Here is a 25,791-nt window from a genome sequence, read left to right on the forward strand (position 1 = left end):
TCCTTAAGTGAAGCGCCATCCTCCACTGCAACTATGGATCTAGCTGCAAGCTTGGAAATCGGGGGGTCCACCTTTGGACACTGGATCCAGCGCTTGACCACATCAGGGGGGAAAGGATAACGTGTATCCTTAGAACGTTTAGAGAAACGCTTTTCTGGATGAGCGTCGTGTTTCTGGATTGATTCTCTGAAGTCAGAGTGATCCAACAGAGCACTTAATTTACGCTTGGGATAGAGGAAACAAAACTTCTCCTGCTCTGCCGCTGCCTCCTCTGCTGAAGGGGCTGGGGGAGAAATATCTAACAGCCTATTGATGGCTGAGATAAGATCGTTTACCATGGCGTCCCCATCCGGGGTATCCAGATTGAGAGGGGTTCCAGGATTAGACTCCTGATCACTCTCTTCAGACACATCACAGGGAGACTGATTGCGCTGAGACCCTGAGCAGTGTGATGACGTTGAGGGTCTTTCCCAGCGAGCCCGCTTGGGGTGGCTGGGGCAATCATCTGAGTCATTATACTCATCCTGAGAAGCCGGGGACCCCCTTGCAGTCTGGATTAAATCCAACTGCGGAGGATTAGAGGACATAGACCTCGCCGTGTCCATAGACTGAGCCCCAGGCATGGATTGCAAAGTTTCCAGGATTTTTGCCATAGTCACAGACATATTAACCGCAAAAACTGCAAAGTCTGTCCCTGACACCGGGGCAGGGCTTACAAGCGTCTCAGCCTGGGTCACTATCTCTCCTGACTCCGGCTGGCGAAGCAGCACCGGATCTGAGCATTGCACACAATGGGGGTCCTTGGAGCCTGCTGGTAGAGCAGCCCCACATGCAGCACACGCAGTGCACACAGCCCTAGCCTTGGCAGCTTTGCGTCTTGTGGATGACATGTTGCTGCCTCCTCAGAGCGATCTGGGGTATTCAGCCAGGAAGCGACCTCACAGTGCAAGAAATCAATAAATATCTATGTCCAGTGACACAGTACACTAATACACAGTAAGGCACTAGAGGGGCCAGCTGAAAAGCCGCTTACCGCCCGCTTAAGAGCGGGTGTGTGGTCTCCCAAAGCCCCTCAGTCTAGGTCTCCCAGAGCCTTGCGTCCTTCCTCCAGCCAGACATGCATGTAATGGCTGCCGGCGTCCTGAGAGAGGAAGGGGGGCGGGCCCTGGGCGTTCCTGACCAAGAGCGGGAAGCCTGCTTCCCTCTGTGCCTAGTGAGAGGGCTGGAGCATGTAAATCAGGCTCCAGCCCTCGTCGCTGCCGTGAAACAGCGTCTCTCCCCTACCCTGATTGACAGGGTGGGGGCGGGGAACGATCGGAGCTGCCGGCGTCCTAGGCCCAAAAGCCGGGGACTAGAGTTATAAACGCCGCCGCCGTAAAAGCGCGGTCGGCGTATCCCCGGCGCACCACAAGTCACAGCAGCGCCGCCCGGTCCAGTGAGGGTCGGCGCTGCGTTCCCAGAATACAAAGTCCCCCAGATAACTGTAGGAACACCAGCTCAGTGTACGGTCCCCGGCGCACTACAACACCCAGCCAGCCCGGAGTGTGTCTGTGCCTGCCGGGGACACAGAGTACCTGTATGATGCAGGGCCCGGTCCCTGATGGTACTCCTGCTCCATATCCATCAGGTTCTATGGGTCTGTGGATGGAGCCCGGCGTCAGAGCTTTGAGGCCGGCAGGATCCCACTTCCACAGAGCCCCCAAGGGGATGTGGAAGGAAAACAGCATGTGAGGCTCCAGCCCTGTACCAGCAATAGGTACCTCAACCTTACAACACCATCCAGGGGTGAGAAGGGAGCATGCTGGGGGCCCTATATGGGCCCTCTTTTCTTCCATCCGACATAGTCAGCAGCTACTGCTGACTAAAATCTGTGGAGCTATGCATGGAATGTCTGACCTCCTTCGCACACAAAGCTAAAACTGGAGTACCCGTGATACCACGGGGGGGTATAGCCAGAGGGGGAGGGGCCTTGCACTTTTGGTGTAGTGCTTTGTGTGGCCTCCGGAGGGCAGTAGCTATACCCCAATCGTCTGGGTCTCCCAATAGAGCGCTGAAGAAAATAATAATTTCCATAATTACATGTGTTTAAATGTTTCCGTGCTGAGATAATCTTATATATGTGTCCCTGCTATGTGCTGTGTAATGGCCATGTCTGACCGTACAGGGACATGGTCTAATCATACCACATGTCATGGGCAGGGGAGGAAGCACAAGAGTATAAAGACATTACGGCATGAGATCATAGATGATTCTTTTTGTGAGCTAAAACATTTCCCTGCTTGTTTTTAAAATGTGTTTTACATCAAAGCAATAATTATTTCCGATTCCATGCTTTAATGTCTGTATACTCTTTTGATTCCTCCCCATCCCAAGATATGTGGTATGTTAAGACCATGTCCCTGTATGTTCAGAAACAAAAATTAAACAGTACACAGCAGGAACACATAAACATTCATAGCCGAAAGTGTTGGCACCCTTGAAATTGTTCCAGAAAATGAGGCAATTCTCCCAAAAAATTAATGCACTCACACATGTTTTGTCATACAACTCTATTTAATTTGTGTGTATTGGAACAACACAAAAAAAAACAACACAGGAAAAAAAAGGCAAATTAGACATAATTTTACAGAAATCCCCCAAAAATGGTTAGGACAAAATTGATGGAATCTTTCCAAAATTGTGGGTAAACTTTATTTCAAGCATGTGATGCTTGCTCAAACTCCCCTGTGGCAAGTAACAGGTGTGGGCAATATGAAAATCACACCTGAAGCCAGATAGAAAGAGGAGAAGTTGTCTAAATATTTGCATTGTGTGTCTGTGTGTGCCACACTCTGTATGGAGAACAGGTAGAGGAGAAGAGAACTTTATGAAGACTTGAGAACCAAAATTATGCAAAAATATAACCAATCTCAAGGGTACAAGTCCAACTCCAGAGATCTTTATGTTCCTTTTTCCAATGTGTGCAACATAATCATGAATTTTACAACCCATGGCACTGTAGCTAATATCCCTGGTCGTGGACGGCAGAGAATAATTGATGAAAGTTTTCAACGCAGGATAGTCCGGTTGGTGGATAAGCAGCCCCAATCAAGTTGCAAAGAAATTCAAGCTGTTCTGCTGGCTCAGCGTGCATCAGTGTCAGCACAAACTATCTGTCGACATTTGAATAAAATGAAATGATGGCAGGAGACCCCACTGCTGACACAGACATAAAAAACCTAGACTGCAATTTGCCAAAATGTATGTGAGTAAGGCTAAGTTCACATTTCCGTTGTTTTGCATCAGTCACATGCGTTGCTTGACGCATGTGACTGATGCGTTGTACAACGGATGACAACGGTGACAAAGAAAAGAATTTCATTGTCGGACTCCGTTGTGTGCGGGGGGCGGAGTTCGGGGGGCGGAGTTCGGGGGGACAGAGCTGAGGACGTCAGTGCCGCGGTCTGCATGGCTGGGGACAGGTGAGTGAGTGTGTGTGTGTGTGTGTCTACATGCGTGTGTACATGCGGAGTGCGGGAGGGGGCGGAGCGCGAGGGGGTGGAGCCGAGCGGGGCCGTGGAGCTGAGGATGTCAGTGCCGCGGGGACTGCAGGGCTGGGGACAAGTGAGTGTGTGTGTGTGAGTGTGTGAGTGTGTACACATGCGGAGTGCTGGAGGGGGCAGAGCCGATCCAGGGTAAATATTGGGTAACTAAAAGCAAAGCACTTTTTGCTTGGTTACCCGATAATTATCTTGGTTACCAGCATACACCGCTTAGCGCGGGCTCCCTGCACCCGTAACCACTGTAAATATCAGGTAACTAACCAAGGCGCATTGCTTGGTTACCCGATGTTTATCCTGGTTACGGGGGCGGGGAGACAGAGAGCGCATGCGCAGCGAAATCCTACGGATCGCGCTGCTCAAAAAACGTTACAGACTGCGTTGCTCCTGCCCGGCGGCCAGTTAAAAAACAACTGTCCGCGACGCAGCGGATGCAACGCAACATCATCAGTCACAATTCGTCACTAATAGAAGCCTATGGGGAAAAACAGGATTCCTGCAAAATATTTTGCAGGATACCGTACTTCCTCAAGGCTACGGATTGTGACTGATGCAAAACAACGGAAGTGTAAACTTAGCCTAAACCAAAATCCTTCTGAGAAAGCGTCTTGTGGACAGATGAGACCAAGATAAGAGTTTTTGTTAAAGGGAAGGTGTCGTCCAAAAAAAAAAAAAAATTCAATAACTGAAAAAATGTAAAGTATTAATGTTTTAATGTTTTGTTTAGATATTATTTGGTTTTAATTGAGCAAAATATAAAAAAAAAATGAAAAACTTTGATATTTTCCAGTCTTAAACACTAGATGGAGCAGCGAAATCCTACAGAAATCCCACTGGAGAATTAGGCTGGATTACAACTGCAGTAAAAGTGGGCAGAATCTGCTCTCCTGTGTGCGATAACAGAGAATGAAATGTAGGGACACAGTGCAAAGCTATTTTGCTGGTGACTAGAAATGTCTAAAGTGTCACCAAGGACAGCATTAGGTACACAGATCAGCAGACAGTATCACACAGGACAGGATTTAATACACAGCTCAGCAGACAGTTTCACACAGGAGAGGATTAGATACACGGCACTGCAGACAGTATCACACAGGACAGGATTTAATTCCCAGCTCAGCAGACAGTATCACACAGGAGAGAATTAGATACATGGCTTAGCAGACAGTAGCACACAGGACAGGATTAGATACACAGCTCAGCAGATAGTATCACACAGGATAGGATTAGATACACAGCTCAGCAGACAGTATCATACAGGATAGGATTAGATACACAGCTCAGCAGACAGTATCACACAGGAGAGGATTAGATACACGGCACGGGGGGGGTGTCATTGGAGACGGTAGCACTGGCGGCGGGGGAGTGGCGCCGTACTCACACACTGCTCTGCATACATGCCCACAGCGGCTGCAGCAAGGAGAGTGGAGGGGGGGTGTCATTATAGAATTTGAGACGGTAGCAGCGGCGGTGGTGGGGGGAGGGGAGCCGGTACTCACATGCTCTGCATGCACACAAACACACACAGCTCTGCTGCATGCACGCCGGCAGCGGCGGAGGGAGGGGGGGAGAGCGGGGCTGGGTAGAGCGGGGGGAGGGGGTGTCATTGGAGACGGTAACGGCGGGGGTGGAGGGGAGGCGGCCCGGCGCCCAGTACTTACACATCTCGGTGGTTGACAGGGGTAAAGTGAAGTGGACCAAACAGCATACGCTGTGAGCTTTACAATGATGGTGCTGATCTCCTCCCTCTGCTGTGAATTGGACAGCCCAGGGGGTGCGTCCAGGTCACAGCAGATGCCTTCTCTTGTGTTACTAAATGGGGTCGGAGCCCAACTATCAGAGTCTATGCCCAGGGGGATGCCATAAAGGAGGTGAGTAACTGTCGTTACACACACTAAATCCAATATGGCAGCCCCCAGTGCCTTCAGTAAAATTAGAATTAAATAAAAACTAAATAAGCAGTGATTTTAATTTTGTATTAAAAATACTTGATTTCATAATCACTATTATTAATAAAAAATAAAAAATCGCGACACCTTACCTTTAAAGCACATCATTCTACTGTTTACTTGACTGTGTACAAGCATCATAAAATCTGAAGATTACCAATGGATTTTGGGTAGCAATATAGTGCCCTATCTCAGAAAGCAGGGTTTGTGTCCTAGATCATGGATCTTCCAGCAGGACAAAGAACTCAATCATACTTCAAGAAGCCCCCAGAAATGGATGGAAATAAAGAGCTGTAGCTTTCTGAAGTGGCCAGCAATGAGTCCAGATCTAAATCCCACTGAACATCTGTGGAGAAATCTTAAAATTGCTGTTGGGAGAAGGTGCCTTCAAATATGAAATACCTGGAGCAATTTGCAAAGGAAAACAGTTGTCCAAAATTCTAGTTGAGAGGTCTAAAGCGGGCTTTACACGCTGCGACTTCGCTAATGCGAAGTCGTTGGGGTCACGGATTTTGTGACGCACATCCGGCCGCATTAGCGTTGCCGTTGCGTGTGACACCGATAAGCGATTTTGCATCGTTGCAAAAACGTGCAAAATCGCTAATCGGCGACATGGGGGTCCATTCTTAAAAATCGTTACTGCAGCAGTAACGAAGTTATTCCTCGTTCCTGCGGCAGCACACATCGCTGCGTGTGACGCCGCAGGAACGAGGAAGCTCCCCTTACCTGCCTCCCGGCCGCTATGCAGAAGGAAGGAGGTGGGCGGGATGTTACGTCCCGCTCATCTCCGCCCCTCCGCTGCTATTGGGCGGCGGTTCAGTGACGCTTCAGTGACGTCGCTGTGACGTCGCACGGACCGCCCCCTTAGAAAGGAGGCGGTTCGCCCGTCACAGCGACGTCGCCGGACAGGTATGTGTGACGGCTGTTGTGCGGCACGGGCAGCGATTTGCCCGTGTCGCGCAACAGATGGGGGCGGGTACCCACACTAGCGATATCGGGACCGATATCGCAGTGTGTAAAGTAGCCTTTAGAAGCTTGTTGATGGTTATAGGAAGCAATTCATTGCACTTAATTATTTCAAAGGGTGTGTTTTGTGTGAAATGTCCAATTTGCCTTCTTTCTATTTTTTTGTGTTGTTCCAGTACACACAAAAGGAAAAACATGTGTATAACAAAACATGTGTAATTGCAATAATTTTCTGCGAAAAATACTTATTTTTATGGAATTATTTGAAGGGTGCGAATATTTTCGGCCATGACTCTATAAGATTATCTCAGCACAGGAACATTTTTTTTTAAACATCCAATTGTGGAAGTTTATTTATTTGTTATTATTTATTATTATTCCAAGATCTATTGATTAAAATTCACTTTAAGCCACAATTCCGCAGCCAAATACCTCAATCTAGTACTCAGCTGCTCCCATCCTATTATTTACCCATCTACAATCTTGCAGTTGTTTGGGTGATTGCATATTAAATATAGCTATGAGTGTAGACACCAGACCTTTGGGTCGTACATTAACCATACTTCACCAAACATGTGAGAATTGTCCTCAGATATTATGAGCATGCCCTTTGTACATCTTCATTTTTAATTTTACACTGAGCTGTCATTTTAAATAAATAATACTAAAATTAATAAAACAATAATAATCCTGAGAGTGAAAGGATTTATTTTTTCCAAGAAACGCAAACAATTGTTCTGACCTGGCTCTCCGATGGCTCCTTTAACACCTATATTTCCAGGTAATCCGACAACATTACTTTGCTCTCCTTTGTCACCGGTTACACCTGTGGGTCCTTTGAAGCCCTGTGAGCCATATGAATCTGTGCCTATTAAAAAAAAAAAATATACAGACATATGTATCCCGATCTAAACCTGTGTGCAACATTAATTAATTGCTGGCTGTTACCCGTACCTAATGTGCCTTGCAGTCCCTTAGTCCCTGTTAGACCTTCAAGTCCGGAGAGTCCTCGTTGTCCAGGAAAACCTGTATTATGATGAGTAATTGGACTGTTAGAAAGTACGACCAACGTAAAAACTATGCGAATTGTTATGTTTTATTTGAGTTAGCAGTGGCATCATTTTGGACACCACGGCACCGTAGCTTTTCCTTATGATGGCATAATGGCTCATACTTATGGAGACTGAAACCATTTTAGGTTGTAAACATGACAGGGCACTGGCGCTGTGACTGTTATAGGGACAGCGTGGTGGTCCTTATATATAGCCACTGTAGCTGCATCTTTTACTCTGATGTGGGAGCAATGAAGGTAGATTGGACATGTTCAATGAAGAATATGGCTTGATTTGATGTCAACCAATGTGATACATTGACCAGCTATATTACCGTATAGATATTTCTAGAAGTGAGCACAATGTATTAACTGCTACAATGTAAGGTTCATTGCCATACAGTTTTCTCCATTTTGCAATTAGAGAACTATTTGACAGTGACAATCAGCTTCTCACTGACAAAGTTTTTGCCACCTAGTGGTCGGTTAATATAATTGCACTACAAAAATTCATTTTGCACCCATACCGTATTTAAAAAAAAAAGAAATGCTTGCTAAATAGTGTTTGTTTAATGATAAAATGAAATACATAAATTTTACCTAGAGGGAACCTGTCACCTCCAAAAATGCTATTGAACTGCAGATATATGGGTAATCTGCAGGTAAATAGCATTGAATCATGTCAGGCAGAATTACTGGAAGTGCGGCTTCAGGTTGAAAACGTAGTTATAATTTTCCTGCAGCCGCTATCTACCAGTTATTGGGCAGCGCAGGGAGCCGATAGTCCCCGCTGACTACATAGCAGAACAGAGTATCAGTCAATGTGCGGTGGAGTGATTACAGGGCTCTCAAAGTGTAGTGAGTGGTGATTGTTAAAGTCCCCTACACTGCCCCGGTGACTGGAATTGAGCAGCTGCAGGGAGAATAAAACTTCATTTTCTCCTTGAACCTGCATTTCAAGTAAGTCTGTCAGACATGTTTCAAATAATATCTACCAGTAGATTAGTACCTTACCTTCAGGTACATAGTGTTTTTGGAAATGACAGGTTTCCGTAAAATGGTTTTACAGGAGCATTTCTTTCAGATCTTGACTGGACATAATTTCACAACGCATTGTGTTATACCCTGTTAAATGTTAATATTATTTTGCAATCTTTTATCTTATAGACAAAGAAATGTTATTTTCTACCACTGGTGCTTGATGGCATGATATATTGACATGGATTACCAGTCTACTTCCCCATCACTCTCAGCAGTGTGACTCCAAATCCATGTGGAGTAACTGATTTGGTCTGGATGGTGCAGGGACTGACGCATGGCCAGGCTATGGCAGCAATCAGTCATCCTGTAAAGAAGCAGAGTCCTCAGACTTCTGCATTAGTCACGACAGGGAATAACATTGGGTTGGGTGAATGTTCTGGAAAGATATATGAATTTTAAATAATTAATTTGCATTTTATTGCATGAATTAAGTATTTGGTCACCTACCAACCAGCAAGAATTCTGTCTCTTGCAGACCTGTTATGTTTTCTTAAGAAGCCCTCCTACCCTGCACTCATTACCTGTATTAATTGCACCTGTCCCCACACTCAATCACACTCCAAATTCTCCACCATGGCCAAGACCAAACAGCAGCTGAGTGCAATGTGATAAAAAAAATCACTTTGCACTCACAGCAATCTAAGGCTAGTTTCACACTTGCGCTATTTTGACGCAAACGGAATCCATCACTAATGTAGTACAGTTCATTTATTTACAGTGGAAGCGCGTTAATATGTCGCGTGTGTGTGTCATGCAGTACCCGCTTGTGTCCACATGGTGTCGCGCTTCCACTGTAAATAAATGAACTGTACTACATTACTGACAGATTCCGTTTGCGTCTAAATAGCGCAAGTGTGAGTGGGGCCTTATTCAATGAGGCAGTGTTCATCTGCAAGTTTTTCCCCAGCTGCAATACGGCAGAGGAAAAAAAAACGCAGAATACTACATATGGCCATGTATATCGGATGATATGCCATCCGATGTTACACACACCTCTCAAAGCAACAAAAATAGAAAGGTATTGCTAGATAGATGATAGAAAGATATTACAGAGATACAACAGATAGATATCCTGCAGATATATAATTTCCCAAACCCCCACATATTAGAAACTTCACCCTATTGTTTATTCTACACATTTTTATGCTTGTTTCACCAAATTAATTCTCCTGGCTCACACTGCTCTCCGCGAGACCAGGTGACTCTGGTAAGCGGTGTCGTCAGTAACATTACTGACGTCACCGCTTTTCACAGTCACTGGTCTCGCCCAGCGCAGCATGAGCTTGAAGTGGCTGCTGCTCAAAGCCTATGGAGTGTCAGAATGAGGCTCCATAGTCTTTAATGGTTGGAGTCGGGGAACATCGTGTGAACCTCTGGACTATGTCAGACCTGTGTGGGAACTTTGCTTTCTAATTGGCAAATAAGGGACAGTCTTTCGTTTACTTCTCTCTTTTTATGATTTTCAGGTTTCCATTTGTAGACTATGTCGGATTACCTAAACATTGGGCCTTCATATTTTTTAAAATAAATTGCTGAACTAGGGAAAAAGTTGGGGATTATTTTTTTAAAATAAACAGCTGACATGAACTCCAGATACTATTACCCGGATTGCCAGCAAACTAGGGCAATTGGGAAGAGCCGAGGCGAAGTGCCAGAATTGGCGCATCTCATGTGATGCTCCACTTCTGGGGCAGCTTCGGGCTGCTATTTTTAGGCTTGGAAGGGCTAAATAACAAAGCTTTACTTTTGCTGGTTATCAAAAATAGAGAGGACCCATTGTCATTTTTTTAATTGTTTATTTATTGATCAGGTTAAACAAGCATAAAAATCTGTAGAATAAACTCAACATGAAAGACACTACAGGGGGGAAGTTTCTAATATGTAGGGGGGTTGGGAAATTATACATCTGCAGGATATCTATCTATATCTATCTGTTTATCTTTTTATTTATAGTATCTACCATATTTATCTATCTGTCTATCTATAGTACTGTATGTATGTAAAAGATGAAGTTAAAAACACATTACATATGGATTGCATACTCATGTCATGCGGATATCATATGGATGGTAGGCGAGAAAAAAATTGCACACTCGCAAAACATACAGAATGACATACGCATGACACTAGGCAATGTTTCTGGCTGAGAATCGGAACGATTTTATATATGAGTACAAACCCCACGGCTGACCGCAAAATATGAGTCAGTATCAAAAAAGTGGTCCGGCTTTTCTTCTGTATTGCTATGACCAAGTCTGCTGGGTAACTTGTGTTGTGGTTATCTGTTTATCAATTACTTAGTAATGCCCTGGAACTTTTCTTACTTTAACCCCTTAGTGACGGAGCTAATTTTCACCTTAATGACCAGACCAAATTTTGCAATTCTGACCAGTGTCACTTTATGAGGTTATAACTCTAGAACGCTTCAACGGATCCCGGTGATTCTGAGATTGTTTTTTCGTCACATATTGGACTTCGTGTTAGTACCAAATTTAGGACAATATTTTTTGCGTTTATTTATGAAAAAAATTGAATATTGGCAAAAATTTTGAAAATTTTGCAATTTTCAACTTTTGAATTTTTATACCGTTAAACCAGAGATTTCTGTGACACAAAATAGTTAATAAATAACATTTCCCACTTATCTACTTTACATCAGACCAATTTTGGAAACAAATTTTTTTTTTGTTAGGAAGTTAGAGGGGTTCAAAGTTTATCAGCGATTTCTCATTTTTACATCAAAATTTACAAAACCATTTTTTTAGGGACCACATCACATTTGAAGTGACTTTGAGAGGCCTAGATGATAGAAAATACCCAAAAGTGACACCATTCTAAAAACTGCACCCCCCAAAGTACTCAAAACCACGTTCAAGAAGTTTATTAACCCTTCAGGTGCTTCACATGAACAAAAGCAATGTGGAATGAAAAAAAAGCAAAAATTAAATTTTACCTAAAAATGTTGCTCTAACCCAAATTTATTCACTTTTAGAAGAAATAACACAACAAAATGGACCCCAAAACTTGTTCCCCACTTTCTTATGAACGCGCCAATACCCCACATGTGATCAGAAACCTCTGTTTGGACAAATGGGAGGGCTCGGAACAGAAGGAGCAATATTTGAATTTTGGAAAGCAAATTTGGCTGAAATAGATTGCGGGCACCATGTTGCATTTACAGGTCCGCTAAGGTACCTAAACAGAAGAAATCCCTCACAAGTGACACCATTTTGGAAACTAGACCCCTCAAGGATTCTATCTAGGGGTATAGTGAGCATTTTGGATCCACAGGTACTTCACAGATTTTGTTAACGTTACGTTGTCATATTGAAAATTTTAATAATTTTCTCAAAAATGTTGCTTTAGCATCAATTTTCTCACTTTTTCAAGAGGTAATTCCAAAAATTTGACCTCAAGGTTTGTTAACCACTTTTTTATGAGCGCGGTGATACCTCACATGTGGTCTGAAACCTTTGTTTGGACAAATGGGAGGGCTTGGAACGAAAGGGGCAATATTTGAATTTTGGAAAGGAAATTTGGCTGAAAAAGATTGCGGGCACCATGTCACATTTGGAGGACCCCTAAGGTACCTAAACAGCAGAAACCCCGCACAAGTGACCCCATTTTGGAAACTAGGCCCCTCAAGGAATTTATCTAGATGTTTGGTGAGTACCCTGAACCCCCAGGTGCTTCACAGAATTTTATAACGTTGAGCCATGAAAAAAAAAAATAAAATTTTACCACAAAATTGTTATTTCAACCAGGTAGCTTTTTTTTTACAAGAGTAAAAGGAAAATATTCAGCATAACATTTATTGTGCAATTTCTCCTGAGTTTGGCGATACCTTATATGTGGTGGAAATCAACTGTTTGGGTGCACAGCAGGGCTCGGAAGGGAAGGAGTGCCATTTGACTGCAAAATTGGCTGGAATCAATAGCGGACGCCAGGTTGCATTTGGAGAGCCCCTGAGGTGCCTAAACAGTGGCTGTCCCCCACAAGTGACTCCATTCTGGAAACAAGACACCTCAGAGCTTTTATCTAGGTGTATAGTGAGCAGTTTGAATCCACGAATACTTCACAGATTTTGATAAGCTTAGGTTGCCATATTGAAAATTTTCATTTTTTTCACAAAAATGTTGCTTCAGCATCAAATTTCTCACTTTTTCAAGAGACAACAACAAACCGTGGACCCAACAGGTTGTTATCCAATGTCTTATGAGCACAGGGATACCCCACATGTGGCCAAAAACCTCTGTTTGGATAAATGGGAGGGCTTGGAATGGAAGGAGTACCATTTGAATTCTGGAAAAGTTGAGATAAATTGCGGGCACCATGTCACATTTGCAGGGCCCCTTGGGTACCTATACATTCGAAACCCCCCACAAGTGACTCCATTTTGGAAACTGGATTTTATTCAGGAGTATAGTAGCATTTTGAATCCACAGGTACTTCACAAAAATGTTGCTGTAGCAACAAATGTCTCACTTTTAGGCTATGTGGCCATGAGCCAGCGACACGGCGTCTAGTACACAGTGTCAGCCTCCTGCAGAGATGTGAGTGTTGTCCACGGGAGAACGCAGCTGCCCATGCCCACGATTTGGGTTCAGGCCGCTGTGGAGCTCTATGCTACCTGCAGAGAACACTCATCTCCGCAGCATAAATTGACATGCTGAGGCTCGGGAAGCTGCGCCACAGGTCGGTTTATGCTGCGGAGAAGAGAAGTACATTGGGCAAGCACATTGGGCATGGGATTTCTAAAAATCCTTCCACTGTGCTTCTACTGCACAATGCAGCGTTATGGACGCAGGGAAAACACTCTGCGCCCAAAACGCTGCAAATCCCGATTGTGGGCGCACAGCCTAAAATGCTACAATGGATGAATGGATAGATGTCAAACAAATATAACGTCCCACCCCCTGCATATTCTAAGCTGGCGCCCTTTAGTGCCTTTCATGTGGCACTAAAGGGTGCCTAGCCTTGTATTTAGCCCCCCCAAAAAATTAATTAAAATAAACGACGTGGGGTCCCCCCTATTTTTGATAGCCAGCTAGGGTAAAGCAGACAGCTGTAGCCTGCAAACCACAGCTGACAGCTTCACCTTGGCTGGTGATCAATTTGGAGGGCTCCCCAGGCATTTTTTAAAAAAAAAAACAAAAAACGTGGGGTCCCCCCAAATTAGATCACCAGCCAAGGTGAAGCAGACAGCTGGGGTCTGGTATTCTCAGGGTGGGAAGAGCCATGGTTATTGGACTCTTCCCAGCCTAAAAATAGCAGGCCGCAGCCGCCCCAGAAGTGGCGCATCCATTAGATGCGCCAATCCTGGCGCTTCGCTCCAGCTCATCCCGCGCCCTGGTGCGGTGGCAGACGGGGTAATATATGGGGTTGATACCAGCTGTAATGTCACCTGGCATCAAGCCCTGGGGTTAGTGATGTCACGGCATCTGAACAGATACCCGACATCACTAACCCAGTCAAGAAATAGAAAAAAATAAAGACAAAAAAAAAATTTATTTGAAAAAAAACTCCCCGAAACATTCCTCTTTTACCAATTTATTGTAAATAAATAAATTTCGGTCGCTGTAATCCATTTTTGAGGTCCCACGCCGTCTCTGGATCTTCTAGAATATGGGGGGCACGTTCAGGGAACGTATCCCCCATTTTCTGGAAGAGCAAGCTCTCCATGAGCAGTGTGGGTGCAGTAATCTGAGAATACTGCACTCACACTGCCCCGGTCCAACCTAGGGCAGAGTGACCTGCAGTAACCTCATTCCAGAATATGAGGGGCACGCTCACAGAACGTACCCCCCATTTTCTGGAACAGCAGCCTCTCCATGTGAGGAGTGTGGCTGCAGATCACTGCACTCACCCTCCCCCGGTCCACAGTGGAGCCTGTGCATCAGCGACGTCAGCAGGATCCCTGCTTGCAGGGATCCAGCTGACAGCCGCTGTCTGCGCATGCGCCGCCAGCATTCAAGAGAAGGAGGCGGCGTGATCGCGGGGCCGGAGCACCAGCAGACAGGTAACGTATGACCGGGGGCTGGGGGGGGTGACGGAGGGTGACGGAGGGTGACGGGGGGACCTGGGGACAACTTTCTGCCGCATGTGACGTGTCACATGCGGCAGAAAGAGTAGGATGAATGCGGCCGCCATTTTCCACGCTCCGGAGGGGGGAGGGGGGGAGGCGGCTCTGGAGAACCGGAGGGGGCTCCGGGGACCAGAGATCTCCGGTGTACCGGAGGAGGGGTCAGGGGGAGGACATTTCCCTCCGATCTGAAATTTTTGATCATTTCAGATCGGAGGGAAATGAATACAGAGCCGGCGGCGGCGGCAGTTTTCAGCGCGCGTCGGCGCCATCTTGGATTTTCCGGAGGGGGGGTAGGGGTGGTGGGGGGACTCTCCGGTACCGGGGGCTTTGGGGGCACTAGAGGATTATATTTATTTCTCATCTGACATGTTTGATCACGTCAGATGAGAAATAAATCAATTTTACCGGCCATTTTTTTTTTTTTAATGTTGTCGCCGGTATACGGTGTATACCGGCGATCGCATTAACGGGGTCCAAAAAAAACACCCCGATTCATAATCTTGGGGGTCTCAGCTACCTCCGGTAGCTGAAACCCCCGAGATTTTTCGTCACTGGGGGGCGCTACAAGCTTTTTCCGGCCTGACGTCTCAAGACATCGGAACAGAATAAGTACCCTGTTTTTCCGACGTCTTGAGACGTTAGGCCGTCGCTATGGGGTTAATATTATTTATTATTACTATGCTGCCACCTGCTGGTAACAACAATATTTATGATTCAATTGTTGCACTTTAATCTGATATATATTTATTAATTTCTATCTTTTTATTTACTCATGCAATGACAATCACAAATTGTTTTTAATTGATTTTAATCATAGCCAATTGTATTTCTGATATAATATGACTTAATAAATAATATATCTTTTGCCAATATTTATTTTATGGGTGTCTATAGTTTTGTGATGTTGTTCTGTTTTTCCAAATAAAAAAAAGAAACCTGCAAACTGGGCAAATTCTTGCAGTCCCTGAGTCTAAAGGCCCCGTCACACGCAGCGATATCGCTAGTGAGCGTACCCGCCCCCGTCGTTTGTGCGTCATGGGCAAATCGTTGCCCGTGGCGCACAATATCGTTAGGAGCCGTCACACGGACTTACCTGCCTAGCGACGTCGCTGTGGCTGGCGAACCGCCTCCTTTCTAAGGGAACGGTTCGTGCGGTGTCACAGCGGCGTCACTAAGCGGTCGCCCAATAGAAGCGAAGGGGAGGAGATGAGCGTCCGTAACATCCCGCTCACCTCCTTCCTTCCTCATTGCCGGCGGCCGCAGGTAAGCTGTAGTTCGTCGTTCCCGAGGTGTCACACGTAACGATGTGTGCTGCCTCGGGAACGACGAACCACCTGCATCCTCAACAATTAACGATTTTTTTAAAATGAACGACGTGTCAACGATGGACGATTTGGTGAGTATTTTCCATCGTTAACACTCGCTCATAGGTGTCACACGCAACGACGTCGCTAACGATGCCGGATGTGCGTCACGGAATCCGTGAGCCCGGCGATATATCGTTAGATACGTCGTTGCATGTGACGGGGCCTTAAGGCCTTATTCAAAGAAAAAGCAAATAGAAAAAAACGAATAAAGAAAAAACAAATAGGTGCGCTTCTGTGAAAGTTGTCCGTTTGTCAGTCGTCTGTTTTTCACGTAAATGTATCCATCTGTTTCATAGATAGAACACATACATATAATCTATAGAGCTGATCACATGTCCATGTTTTTTTTCACACTAATTCTACAAACAAAAAAAAACAATAATCATAATAACATGTTCAATTTTGATCCGAGTCATGAATTCAAATTACCCATACAAGTCTATGACACCACACAGATAGCATCCATGTGCTGCCTGTGAATAACACTGTGACAAATAGGAGGAAGCTTTGTATTATATTTTTCTATAAGTGAAGATCAAATGAAACACCGATAGTAACAACTGACAAATAGACCAAACACTGATGAAACTCTGATCTCTTTCTGGCTGCACCTCACCCAGTCCTTAGGGCCTCTTTTTTCCTCCGTCTCATGACTCATCTGCCTGTTCTGCACTATAGGTCATGATTTGCAGCTATGATCAGGCCGCAGTGGTCACTATGTATTGTAAGGTCACCAGGTCACAACCTTACGACGCACAGTGAGCCCTAAGGTCTGAATATGGCCATGAACGGAACTCACCTGACGTGAACTCATTGAAGTCACCTCAGGTGAACTCAATGCCGGATTACCAGCTTAGGCTATGTGTGCATGTTGAGTATTTGGTTGCAGAAATTTCTGCACCAAATCTGCATCTCATGGCAGAAAAACGTGTGAAAAATGAGTCAAAACTGCATCGCATTTATAGTGGGTTTTATTGCCAGGAGATGCAGATTTGATGTAGATTTCTGAACATATTTCTGCACCAAATCTGTATCTCTTGGCAGAAAAATGCATCAAATCCGCATTCCATTTTTTGTGCGTCTTTCTCCCATGAGATGCAGCTATTCTGCAACCAAATACTCAATGTACGCACATAGCCTAAGTTGGTAATCTGGCACTGAGTTCATAGAGTTTACCTCAGGTGAGTTCATAGAGTTCACCTATAGTGAGTTCACTAAGTTCCATGAGTTCACTGAGTTCATTGAGTTCACCTGAGGTCACAGCTGGGGTACTGTGGGAACCACTAGTTGTGACCTCAGGTGAACTCACTGCCATCACCGCTCACAGCTGCGGCTCCGTCAGTGTGCCCCAGACACTGCAGTGATCGGTCACGTTTTCTAATGTGATCGCACACTGTGAACTCAGGATGTAGCAGAGCTGAGATCATATTGGAATGTTGTGGATTACATAGGACCTGCAGGGGTGTTTAGGGGGTTAATAAATTTAAATAAAGGATTTTTCTGTGTGTTGTGTTTATTTCTTTTAACTTACACGATTAGTAATGGGGGGGTCTCGTAGACCCTTACCTATTAGTAACCTCGGGCTTGATGACAGCGGTGATTTTTAGACAAATCATAGCCATCATTAACCCCTTATATTACCCCAATTGCTACCCCTCCAGGGCAATTGGAATAAGCCAGGTAAAGGCCCAGAATTGGCGCATCTTATGAATGCGCCAATTCTGGGGCAGCTGGGGGCTGCTATTTTTAGCCCAATAACTATAGGCGTCCCCAGCCTGAGAATTCCAGCCCCCAGCTGTCTGCTTTATCTTGGCTGGATATCAAAATTGGGGGGAGGTGGGGACGCATGCCGTTTTTTTAATTATTTAAAATTGTATTTTGATACACAGCAAAGTTTGATACACAGCTAACAGTAAAGTTAGCACACACAGCTAACAGTAAAGTTAGCACGCACACCTGGGGGCTGCAGCCACCTTCTGTCTGCTTTGTCTGCGCTGGGTATCAAAATATGGGGAATGCTATGCCATATTTTATAATTATTTATTTATTTTTACACTCCACTTTGGGGACACAGACTGACTGCAACCAATTACAGACCCTGTCACAGAGGGTGGTTGGAGGAAGCGGTGAATATTCATGAGATTTAATGAACAGACTCAGAAACAGTGTGACAGCTGCGCGGAATTTCGGTAACTATAAGTGTCCTACTTTAATCGCCATTTTACTTCCTTTTTTTTAATTTTTATCCTGGTGTCCAAATCCAAACAGTAACACGGATCTCCATTAGAATTCCACTTTCGGGGTCCTTGCATGGACACTAGGTGTCTAGTAAAGACCCCAAACTTTACAGTTCGGATTTGTCCATCCCTAATCACAACAGTTGTACCCCGTAAACTAACAGATAAATCACTGGATTCAGGGTCTCTTTTCCCACATTATGGAGCAAAAACCTATTGAAAAGTTCCCTTTAAAGTAACTGAGGTCAGAAGGATGTTACTTTGCTGTTTGTAAAGACATAGAGTCTGAGATACACTCATATGTGGTGTCCTTGCTTTTAATGTGGGCTAACACACCGAGTCCGCATCTTTCCAGGCAGATGATGGCTCATTTAATCAGCCATCATGTACCTCTAATAGCTGCAGGTGGAGCTACTAGGACAACACAATGTGATTCCACTTGTTCCTCCCAGTTAAAATAACAGACTCTGTACTTACCTCCCATTTTATCACCGTTCCAGTGCTGTCGGTATCCACGGTTCGGGGATCACGTGACATTTTGACGTCAAGGGAGCCCCGCGTCCAATCACCACTGGCTTCTATCACCCTGCCTTCAGATCAAATGAGTTAATCAACAGGAAGTGACACTGCGGCTGCCACTCACTTCCTGTTAATAGCTCATTTAGTCCAAAGACGTGAAGCGAGAAGCTGGCGGGGATTGGAAGCAAGGCTCCCGTAATGTCATATTGTCATGTGAGCCCTAAACCTCGATTACTGACAACACTGGAACAGCGTCAGAACAAGAGGTGAGTAAGGGTCTTTTATTTTACCTAACTGTGGGAAACAAGTGGAATCAGAAGGGGTTGTCCTAGCAGTGGACAACTCCTTTAAATGCCGCTGTCAATCTCTAACAGCGGCATTTAACACTCGCTGGCAGCGGCAGCATCGGCAACCCCATAACGTGATTGCCGGGCGCCAATGTATTGTTATGACTGCTGGGGTTCTGCTGCTGACCTCTGTGCTTGTCATTACGAATCTCCTATGACAGCCAGTCTGTACATGGCATTCATAGGAGATTGTAATTTTAGCTATACATAGCAGTGCTGATGCACTGCTATGTATAGAACAAGTGATTGGCTGATCGTAGATCCAAGTCCCCTAAGGGAACTATTAAATACAGTAAAAAGTGAATTTTAAAAAAAATAATAAATAATATGAACCCCCCCACAAAGGTTCAAATCACCCATTAGTTGCATTAAAAAATAAATCAATTAATAATACACATATTTGGTATTGCTGCATTTGTAAAAGTCCAATATATCAAAATACACCATCAATTAACCTGATTCGTTAACAGCGTAATGCTCACAATGCCCAAGTCAAAAATGTGAAAATGTCACCGGTCTAGGAAAATGGCAACAAAAGCAAATTTTTATTTTTTTTTACAAATTTCCGTTTTTTTTTTTACCACTTTAATAAAAAAAACTATGCATGTGTGGTATCTGCGTACTGAAACTGATCTGCAGAATCATATTGTCAAGTCAGTTTAACTGTGCAGTTAACCCTCAGATGGGATTAATGTGCCTGACAGGCGCTTTTCTTTTACTTTCATTTCTCCCTCCTCACCAGATTTTCAGAAAATCCCCTCTCTCCAGGTAGTCTCCTGGCTCTAGCTGCTGTGTGAAACCTGATACCACAGTTGGTCTGCAGAGCTTCAGGAGGGCAGATATACCTGTGCTGACTTCTCAGGCTCATTCTTCCCGAACACATCACACTTTATAAGGTTGCTCTTGCTCTTTACTCATATGTGTTTTTTTCTGGGGAAACCTCAGGATCTAATTCTGAATAATTATGTGTGTAATATTATTTTAGGTGCCTTGAAATTATGTTTTTTGCCAAATGTTTCTCTTTTTAATAACCGTTATGTGTTATAACTGGAGGATATTTGGTGGGAGTTTTGAAATGTGTGTATTTCAGAGTTATTACTTTTATGTTGAGTAAATGGGTTTGTTTTGCACCTGATAATGTGTAGTCTCTTTTATTGCATCCCTATGAAGGTCTCTGATCACTTTTAGATCACTGAAATTGCAAAAATTAGATACTATAGGTATTTTTCTAGCCTGCGCCTGACAGGCACATTATTCCCAAACTCGTAATAAAAGATATTGTTCCCACCAGTGGGTTAAGATGGTAAATAAAATTATTGTGAAATTGCACTTTTGTTTGTTTTTGCAATTTTAACATACTTGGATTTTTTTCTCCGTTTTCCATTACACTACGTGTTAGAATTAATTGGGTCATTAAAAAGTACATCTCGTCCCATAAAAAACAAGCCTTGACACAGCTATATGGATGGAAAAATTAAAAAGGTATGGCTTTTGGAAGATGAGGAGTAAGAAAACAAAAATGGAAAATCACCATGACATAGTTACATAATTACATGGGTTGAAAAAAGACCTAGGTCCATCTAGTTCAAACTTCCTCCATCAATTCTACATTTTGTCATTAAGTCATTTATAACCCACAATGTTGTGTGTACTGAGGAAATCATCCAGCCCTTTTTTAAAAGTTGTTATAGTGTCTGCTATAACTATCTCTTGTGGTAGTGTATTCCACAGTCTGGCCGCTCTAAGGGTATGTGCGCACGTTGCGTACTAGCCCAGCACCGTAAAAGGTGCGCTTCAGAGCGCAGCTGAAAAGCTCCGTTCTGAAGCGCATGGTGCCGGCGAGAACGTGCGGTCTGCCTGCAGCTCCTGCCATAGACAGAGCAGGAGCTGCCGGCAAAGCGCACGGAAGAAGTGACATGTCACTTCTTTTAACGCAGCGCTTCGGCAGTAGCCGAAGCGCTGCGTTGTAATATGCCACGTGCGCACGGCCCCTGCACAATCTCCATAGACTGTGCAGGGGACGCAGGACGCATGCAGTTACGCTGCGCTACAAAGCGCAGCGTAACTGCATGAATTTACGCAACGTGCGCACATAGCCTAACTGTGAAGAACACTTTCCTATTTAGCTGCCGGAATCATTATTCTTCCACTCGCAGTGAGTGTCCCCTGGTCCTTAGTATTGTCCTTTATGTTGACCACACATGTATTTATACATATGAATGAGATCTCTTCACTATGAAGGGCTTGAAATAAATGACTACTTATTCACAGTCTCTCATATGGAAATGTTAAAAATGAAGAACTATACAAATTTTTACCTTGTTGACCCGTCACACCTGGAATACCAATACTTCCTTTTTCACCTGGAATTCCAGGAAAACCAGGATTACCCTGTGTTCCAGGCAAACCCAGAAGGCCCGGTAACCCTTACAAGAAATAAACACATTATTATACATATTACATATACATTGCAACAAGTTCACCTGTGCCTTCTAATAAATGGATAAACTTGCATAGACAGCAAGAATTAAAAACATATAAATTACTGCTATGTACAGAGACAATACCTATGATGCCTCTGTCTCCTGGTTGTCCTGTCTCTCCTTTAATTCCTTCAATGCCTGAAAACCCTCCAGTTCCATGGAGTCCCTTGTCTCCAAGTCTTCCTCTGAATCCTAAAGGTGCAAAATGAATACAATTATGTACTTGATTTATGTAAAACACAGATTATAAAGAAAATTAGTTATTTTTACACAAATTATATATTGCTAAAATCTCAATATATTAATAAAATCTTTACAACTTATTTTTTTTCTGTTTACAATGAGCTGATTCTTTCATACTAGTATATATGCTGCATTTAATGCCATCAAATTATTCTACTAGTCTTCACTTCATTTATATATAAAAAGAGCACCCTGTGTCCACGGGACAACGTACCCGCGGATTTTGCCACGGAAAACCTGCGGATTTATCTGCAGTTTTGCGCAAGTATAGACACTCCCCATGTTATCCTATGCGATTTGTGAAGTGCTGTATCAATGCTGCGGAGGTCCCGCAGCTGCACGTAACTGCATGTCAATTATTCATGCGGAAATATCTGCGGAATTCCTGCCTTTCCACTTTGGAGATACATGGTGAGAATTCTGCAGGTATTTACGCACTTGTCCCGCAGGTTTACCACAGCAAAAATGCTCGAGTCCCGCAGCAATGGATAGCTGTGGATTCCGGGGAGCAGCTGCTGGAAACATGCGGACATACCTGCGGCAAAATCCGCGGGTACGTTGTCCCGTGGACATATAGCCTTAGAAATATCACAGTGATAGGGACATGCATGCTTAGGAGATATACAGTGGGGAAAAAAGTATTTAGTTAGCCACCAATTGTGCAAGTTTTCCCACTTAAAAAGCTGAGAGAGGCTTGTAATTGACACCATAGGTAGACCACAACTATGAGAGACAAAATGAGAAAACACATCCAGAAAATCACCTTCTCTGATTTGGCAAGATTTTTTTTGCAAATTATGGTGGAAAATAAGTGTTTAGTCATCTTAAAAAAAAGAAAGATTTCTGGCTCTCACAGACCTGTAACTTCTTCTTTAAGAGGTTCCTCTGTCCTTCACGCATTACCAGTAGTAAGGACATCTGTTTGAACTTATCAGTATAAAAGACACTTGTCCGCAACCTCAAACAGTCACACTCCAAACTCCACTATGGTGAAGACCAAAGAGCTGTCAAAGGACACCAGAAACAAAATTGTAGCCCTGCACCAGGCTGGGAAGACTAAATCTGCAATAGGCAAGCAGCTTGCTGTGATGAAATTAACTGTGGGAGCAATAATAACAAAATGGAAAACATACATAATCTCCCTCGATTTGAGGCTCCACACAAGATCTCACCCCGTGGGGTCAAAATGATCACAACGGTGAGCAAAAATCCCAGAACCACACGGGAGGACCTAGTGAATGACCTGCATAGAGCTGGGACCACCGTAACAAAGGCTACCATCAGTAACACACTACACCGCCAGGGACTCAGATCCTGCAGTGCCAGACGTGTTCCCCTGCTTAAGCCAGTACATGTCTAGGCCGGTCTGAAGTTTTCTAGAGAGCATTTGAATTATCCAGAAGAGTATTGGGAGAATGTCATATGGTCTGATGAAACCAAAGTAGAACTGTTTGGTAGAACCCCAACTCGTCGTGTTTGGAGGAGACAGAATGCTGAATTGCATCCAAAAAACACCATACATACTGTGAACATGAGGGTGGCAACCTCATGCTTTGGGGCTGTTTCTCTGCAAAGGGACCAGGACAACTAAGTTGTGTACATGAAAGAATGAATGCGGCCATGTATCGTGAGATTTTGAGTGCAAACCTCCTTCCATCAGCAAGGGCATTGAAGATGAAACGTGGCTAGGTCTTTCAGCATGATAATGATCCCAAGCACACCACCAGGGCAATGAAGGCGTGGCTTCGTAAGAAGCATATGAAGGTCCTGGAGTGGCCTAACCAGTCTCCAGATCTCAACCCCACTGAAAACATTTGGAGGGAGTTGAAAGTCCGTGTTGCCCAGTGACAGGCCCAAAACATCACTGCTCTAGAGGAAATCTGAATGGAGGAATGGGCCAACATACCACCAACAGTGTGTGCCAACCTTATGAAGACTTACAGAAAACGTTTGACCTCAGTCATTGACAACAAAGGATATTTAACAAAATATTGAGATGAACTTTTATTGATCAAATACTTATTTTCCACCATAATTTGCAAAAGCAATCTTGCCAAATCAGACAAAGTGATTATCTGGATTTGTTTCTCATTTTGTCTGTCGTAGTTGTGATTTATCTATGATATCAATTACAAGCCTCTCTCATCTTTTTAAGGGGCAGAACTTGCACAATTGGTGGCTGGCTAAATACTTTTTTTTTAAATTACTGGAGTAGTGCTTTAAATTTAAGTCCTCTGACCCCTGCCATATACTCACCTTCTGGTGGCTTCATCTTCTTTCACCACCACTCCGGTCCGCTTCTGTGGTTTGTCACCTGCCAGCAGCTCCAGCATTTCATGGAATGCGCCGGAGATCACAATTCAATACATCTCTATGAAAGCCTTGTTCTGCCTCTCATAGAGATGCATTGGGAGCTTGTGACGTAACTTGTGACTTCCAGCCAGTCAGAAGTTACAGTCACGAAATGGCGCCCTGGGACCGGAGCAACGTCAGTAAAAGGCAAAGCCACTAGAAGGTGAGTATATGACAGGAGACTTACATTTAAAGCGCCAGTCCGTCACTGAAAAAAAAAAAGATGCTGGGGTGATGCTTTAAAGCTAAAAGTTGAACCTGCTGATGCCTTTTGTTCCCCAGATCTCGTGTTAAAAATCAACATTTCTAATCCTGTTTTCGCTGTACCCCAGTGGGCCCCTGCTATTGATGGCCAGGCCCCCTAAGCCCCGCCCCCCAACCCCCTCTGGGCCCCGAGGCCCCCCCCTGGCCAGAAATTTCACTAATCATATCGGCACATTGCCGATATGATAAGTGACAATCCCATTCCTTCTGCAGCGGCAAGCAGAGAGAGCGATCTCCCTGCTCTGCCTGCTGTCACTGTCAGTGCCGCTCTGATCCTCTGTGCAGCGACACTGCAGGAGGAGGCAGTCTCAGAGCGATGACTGCTTCCTTCCTGTGCAGGTGCTGACAGCATCGCACTGCGGACCCGGCGTCGCCCCAGGCCAGGCTGCAGGAGCAGCAGCACGTGAGTATAGAAGGCGGAGCCCAGGGGGTGAGCAGGGGCCCAGGGGAGCGAGCGGGGGCCCAGGGGGGCAAACAGGGGCCTGGGGGGCAAACAGGGGCCTGGGGGGGGACGCGGGGCCCAGGGGAGTGAGCAGGGGCCCCGGGGGCGTGTGCGGGGGGGGATCTTTACCTTACCAGTCACCTGTCTGGGGCCAGGCCAGGGGTCCCCAGACAGTGCTCCAGCTGCCTCCACCATCCACCGGGCCTGTAGTGCAGCTGCCTCCCCAGTATGGTGCCCTCTGGCAGCTCCCACGCCACAGGGCATCACAGGCCTGAGTGGGCCCCGACACCCAGGCTTTCAATCGTAAACTTCAGTGATTGTACAAGTTCTGTACGATCACTGAAGTTTTCGCAGTTGCAGGACCTTTAGTGACATCACATGTGTCATGTGACTCACCAAAGGTCCTAGCGGTGCACTGCAGGAGTCCCCAGGCCTGCACTGATGAGGTGTGCAGGACTTGGAGACTGATCCGGTATTCAGATGTATGTGCGTCTTTCAGGCACGCATATATTTGTACAGTGCGGCCGGTGACAGGAGGCAGAGCAGCGCTGCTCAGCCCTGCACCGTCATCTCCGGGGCTGCAGAGGACGGCGCCTCAGTCCTGCACCAATGGGCGTACCCAGCGAGGGGCAGGGGGGGAGGGCAGGTGCCCTCCCCCCTAGAAGCAGGGGCACGGTGTAGTGTGCTGGTCCCTGTAGAGGGCCGCTGTATCTGCAGCCACCGGCGCTCTCCTCAGCAGTGTGTGCATGCCAGGCACACTAGCTGCAGCAGGAGGCAGAGCGCTGTGCTGTGCTGGCCCTGCTGTGTGATAGTGTGCCCGGCATGCACACACTGCGCGCCGGTGGCGGTGTCGGTGACCGCAGCTTCCTCCTTCCTATTCAAATGTATTTGCGTCTTTCAGACATA

General features: G+C 45.1%; 1 protein-coding gene across 1 annotated transcript in view; it reads right to left on the bottom strand.

Annotated features, from left to right (window-relative positions):
• Window positions 1-25,791, bottom strand: part of COL4A2 (collagen type IV alpha 2 chain) — a 359,463-nt gene that overhangs the window by 26,053 nt on the left and 307,619 nt on the right. The window contains exons 38-41 of the mRNA XM_075336673.1: window positions 21,669-21,776; window positions 21,420-21,527; window positions 7,409-7,480; window positions 7,197-7,322 (exon numbers count right to left, since the gene is read on the bottom strand). Coding sequence (XP_075192788.1) covers window positions 7,197-7,322; window positions 7,409-7,480; window positions 21,420-21,527; window positions 21,669-21,776 — 414 coding nt within the window. The remainder of the gene's footprint in view (window positions 1-7,196; window positions 7,323-7,408; window positions 7,481-21,419; window positions 21,528-21,668; window positions 21,777-25,791) is intronic.

This window comes from Anomaloglossus baeobatrachus, chromosome 2 (assembly GCF_048569485.1).
Source record: "Anomaloglossus baeobatrachus isolate aAnoBae1 chromosome 2, aAnoBae1.hap1, whole genome shotgun sequence".
NCBI lineage: Eukaryota > Metazoa > Chordata > Amphibia > Anura > Aromobatidae > Anomaloglossus > Anomaloglossus baeobatrachus.